Source organism: Condylura cristata, unplaced genomic scaffold, assembly GCF_000260355.1.
Source record: "Condylura cristata isolate star-nosed mole 26May11 unplaced genomic scaffold, ConCri1.0 scaffold00007, whole genome shotgun sequence".
Taxonomy (NCBI): Eukaryota; Metazoa; Chordata; class Mammalia; order Eulipotyphla; family Talpidae; genus Condylura; species Condylura cristata.
In genome coordinates, this window is record NW_004567108.1 from 716,352 (window position 1) to 720,762 (window position 4,411).

General features: G+C 64.0%; 1 protein-coding gene across 1 annotated transcript in view; it reads right to left on the reverse strand.

The window, feature by feature from the left end:
- LOC105853340 overlaps nucleotides 1-4,411 on the reverse strand; it is an 11,041-nt gene that overhangs the window by 5,728 nt on the left and 902 nt on the right. Inside the window, 3 exon segments of the mRNA XM_012721735.1 lie at nucleotides 72-305; nucleotides 884-1,016; nucleotides 3,822-3,966. Of these exon segments, the coding sequence (XP_012577189.1) occupies nucleotides 72-305; nucleotides 884-1,016; nucleotides 3,822-3,966 (512 nt within the window).

A 4,411-nucleotide genomic window follows, 5' to 3' on the forward strand; every position in this document is an offset into this window, starting at 1 on the left:
GCCCTCGCGCCTGCGCAGGTGAGCGCCTCGGGTCCACTCGCGAGACGCTCGGTGTCTGGCGTGTCCCTGACCGCATCCCGGGCCCGGCCTGGCCCCAGGCCCGAGGTGTCTGCCCTCAGCGTCCGTTTCTGCGCCCGCGTTTCCCGCGACCTGCTCGGCGACGGCTCTTGGGTGGGTGAGGGACCGCACAGCGTGTGCCGGCAGGCAGGCACGTGCTGGCCACAGGCCCCGGCCTCTCGCCGGCCGCGCCACTGCGGCCCCATGTCCCCTGCGCGGTGGGCGCCCTCGCTGCCTGCGCCATCCTCCTGGGGTGCAGGGGGGCCTGGGCGTTATTAGCGCTGGACAGCAGCGGGGCTGGGCGCTTCTGACTGCAGTGGAGCTCCGGGCTAGGCCAGCTCCTGGCCAGAGCCGGCCCCTATGAGGCGTCCCGTGGGCGCCCCTCCCCCCCCGCCCCCGCCTACCGCACTCGGGACTCAGCTCCACCTCCAACCTTTTAAGGGTCAAAGAGGACACGCTAGCACCGTCCAGTGACCCGGGTGAATCAGCAAGCCAGCACTTGCCGGCATGGGGGGACGGCCTGCCCACGGGGGTCCAGGGCTGCAGCGGCTGCAGGCATCAAGTGTCCACACTTACACGGTGACCGCTGTGTGTCCAATCACAGAACAGCATGTCTTCTGCCCTCGGGCTGAGCCCGAGCGAGTGGACAGTTGACGAGGATGCAGGCCGGACAGTCCCCACCGAACTCACCCACGGGGAGGGCCAGGGAAGCGCCTGGTACCCCGGGATGTCCCCCCGGCACCGGGCCCATCCACACCCACGTGCCGACCCTGCGGGACACGACCACAGGCCAGTTTCCAGGGCTGCAGGGCCGCAGGGCGCTCACCGTGGGGCTGGGCGGGTGGAGTCCAGGGCCGGCTTCCGCCTCCCCGCAGGGCTCCTGCTGCCACGCAGCTGCGCAGATCACGCTGGCCCGGCCCAGCGCAAAATCAGCTCCAGGGCTTGGCCCCGGGTGACGACTGTGAAGCACAGAGGTGGAGAACAGGCGGGCGCAGCTCTGGGCAGGCAGGCGGCCGCCGGGAGCCCGAAACTCCCGCCGCGGGCAGGGGCCGACGCCTGGCCTGGGCGCTCCCCTCCGCCTCCTACCAGGCGGGGATGCCGACCTGCCCGGCCCCTGGGCTCGCCATGCACGCGCCACACACGTGCCAGGCACGTGGATGTGGCCGGTTCCGACGCAGCCCTCCAGGGTCGAGCACAGCCCTCCCGGCGCCGCACCCCCGGGCCCGGCCTCCCTCCCGCTGCCTGGCTCTGGCTCTCTCGCCGAGAGGGGCTTCTCCTCCCTGCGGGGCCCGGCTCAGTCCTGAGCCCACAGCGCCCTCCATGAGGCTTGCCCAGCAGTGTGCCGAGGCCCAGGGACAAGGGCCTCCGCCCCGGCATCCCCGTGGGCCCCAGGGCGGTGGATGTGGAGGCTGCGTCGCCACGGGTGCCTAGAACCAGGGCCTGGCTGGGTCCCGGTGGGAACTGATTCACACACACTTTCCAGAACGTGATTTGTCAAAACCTCTATTGACAGTTAAAAAAAAAAAAGGCACTGCTTGTACCCCAGAGGTATTTATTTATATTTTAGTTTGGGGGGGTTTGCTCCTCTAAACGTGGGGATGTCCCACTCAGCCTCCTCGTAGCCACCCACCCACACCCCGTGTACCTCGCCCCGGCCCTGCCTGCCGGCCTCCGGCAGCCCTCGCGTTCTCTCGCTGTGTCCGTCCCACGTGCCTGCCTGCTGCGCGTTGCCAATGATCGTTCCTTTTGTTGCTGATATTCCACAGGCGAGCGGAACCTTCCAGTGCCTAGCTTTCACTTTCTGACTTATTTCAGTTATCACCTAAATGTCCATCCATTTTGTCCTGCACGTCAACACTGTCATTTTTCAGTGCTGCGTAGTATTCCGAGTGTACAGACGCCCGTGGCCGCCTGTCTGTCAGGGCACTTGGTCATCCATGAGCCAGCGGTGGACAGCGCGCTGTGGGCGCCTCTGTACGAATGCGGGTTCCACCCCGTCAGGGTGAGTGTGCAGTGGGGGTTTTGCTGGCTCACAGATTTCCAGTCTTCGCTTACCCTGGCCCTTGGGCAAGGCGCCCCTAGCTCGTCAGAGTGACGTGCAATGCTGTCCCCGTGCCTGACTGCCGTTCTGCTCTGATGAAAGCGGGCACGACTGTAGCTTGCCGCGGTCTGCTCGCCTGCGTCCGCCCGGTTCCGTTGCCGCTGGAGCTGAAGCACCAGGTGCCGTCTGCATCCGTCCCGCAGTGTGCAGCTGTGTTCTCTTTCAAGTTTTTTTACATTTCTTTCTTCTATCTAGCTATTTGGCCTGTTTTGATTTATGGTGAATGGAGTTAAGTCTCGACTTAGTTTTATACGTTTTTGCATGTGGTTATCTGAATTCCCCAGTGCCATTTTTATTTTGCACTTTTGTGTAGAAGAACTGGAGGTAGACCAAGGAGTGGCCTGAGGGTTCTCGGGAGCGCGCTGGGAGAGAAGAGAATGCCCTTTTGAAGCACCTCTCCTTTCTCCCTTGTGTGGTGGCGGGCTCCCTTTTCAGGGCTAGCTGTTCACAGCGGTGTGGGCTTATCTCTGGGCTTTGCATTCCCGCCACTGGCCCGCGTTCCCGTTTCTGCCCCGATGCCGCGCTGTTCTGATCACTGTTGCTGTGAAGCAGTTCGCAGACAGGAGGGGTGACACCTCCACCTGACTGTTTTAGCTTTTCAGGACCTTCTGCGACTCCATATAAACTTCGCAATGGTCCTAGATAAACGCTGACCCCGACGGGGCTGCAGCGAGCCCGTCAGTGGCTTCGTGAAACGGCCGCGCTGGCCCCGTGCATTCTCCAGTCGTGAGCGTGGCTTGCACTTGTTCGCGTCTTCTTTCCTTTAACAGAGGCCAGCGCCCAGCCCCTTCGGCTCCTGGCTCCTCGCTAAGCTTGCCGGCGTGCACGTCACCGCTCGGTCTAGGTGAGGCCGTCCCACCTCCCTTCCTCTGGATGCACACGGAAACCCAGCCGGTCTTCATGCGCCTTCACCGAGCTCGCTGGGTCTTTGTCGTGTGTCTGATAGGCCCTTTGCATGTTGTCGCAGGCCTGCAAATCGACTTTCACGGCTTTCTTCCCCCTGGGGTTGGGGTTCCCTCTGCGTCCCGTCCCTTCACCTCATGCCTCTGCCTGGCGCCCGGCCTGCACTGTGCAGGGGGCACGGCCGCCTGGCGCGACCCCGTGGGAAGGCGTCAGCCTCCCGTCACCGCGTCACTGCGTGCGGGTCCACTCGGGTTTGTGTCGCGTGACTTTCAGGTAAGCTCACGTATCCGCACCTAGTGAGTGCTTTTCTCGTACCTGGAGGTTGTATTTTGTTCACCGCTTTCCAGCATCTTTAGAAATGACGCGATTTGTGTATCTGAGGTGTCGATGCCACGAGTGGCATGAACTGATTTGCATTTGCTGAACTAAGCTCAGTCTCTGGGCTGATGCGGTGGGCATTTAATCAGCATGTTGCGGTCTCTGGCTTGCCAGGGTTTTGTTGAGGAATTGTGCAGGTGGCCAATCATTTTCTAAGACTTTTTTCATAAGAAAGTAAATACATACAAAAATACAGGCGCAGTGTAATTCAGTGTGATGGATGGCGACGCCTGTGCGTCACAACGTGGAGTCAGTGAGGGGCTGCTGCTTCACACACCGGATCCAGCAGTCACTGCAGCAGTGCCTGGGCAGCACATTTCGTGGCACAGAAATCATCCCTCGGCGGTGGGGTGAGGGCGGCGGGGTACCGCCCTGTGCTCACCAACCAGCGGGAAACTCCCCGAGCTGGCTGTCGGGGCCCAGGGGGACCAGCGCCAGGCCCTGGCCGCCCTCAGTGCCTGCAGCCCAGCGCCCCGCACCCCACATGGCCGAAGGCCGCCGCTGGGAGTCTGGGCGGCGGACGGGGCCTGTCACCAAGCGGAGTTTAATTTCATGCCCTGACCAAAGCGCACCCCGCATTTCCCAGTTCTGGGAAGTAACTGAGTCTCCACAGAGCCTCCGCCTCTGGCCGCGGGTTCCTCGGGCGCTCTCCCGGGCACCCCGCCACTCTGCAGCCATGGGGGTGCCTGCGCCCCAGGCGCACCTCAGGGAACCCGGCCTGGCTCTGGCGGGCGCGGGCTCCAGGCGGCGAGTTCGCGGGCGGAGGTGCCAGGCCCTCCCGCATTTCCTTCCTGGGCGCAGCAGGGCCTCGGCCCGCGCCCACCTGGCCACACCCTCAAGGCCGGCAAGCGCGCCCTCAGCCCCTCAGCCTTGGCGAGGCTCCCCTGGCGCGCCCCTCTTTGCGGAGAGGTGGGGCGGGGCTCTGCGGGGCGGGGCTCTTCGCCCTGGGGCTCCGCGCCCCCCCCACCCCGC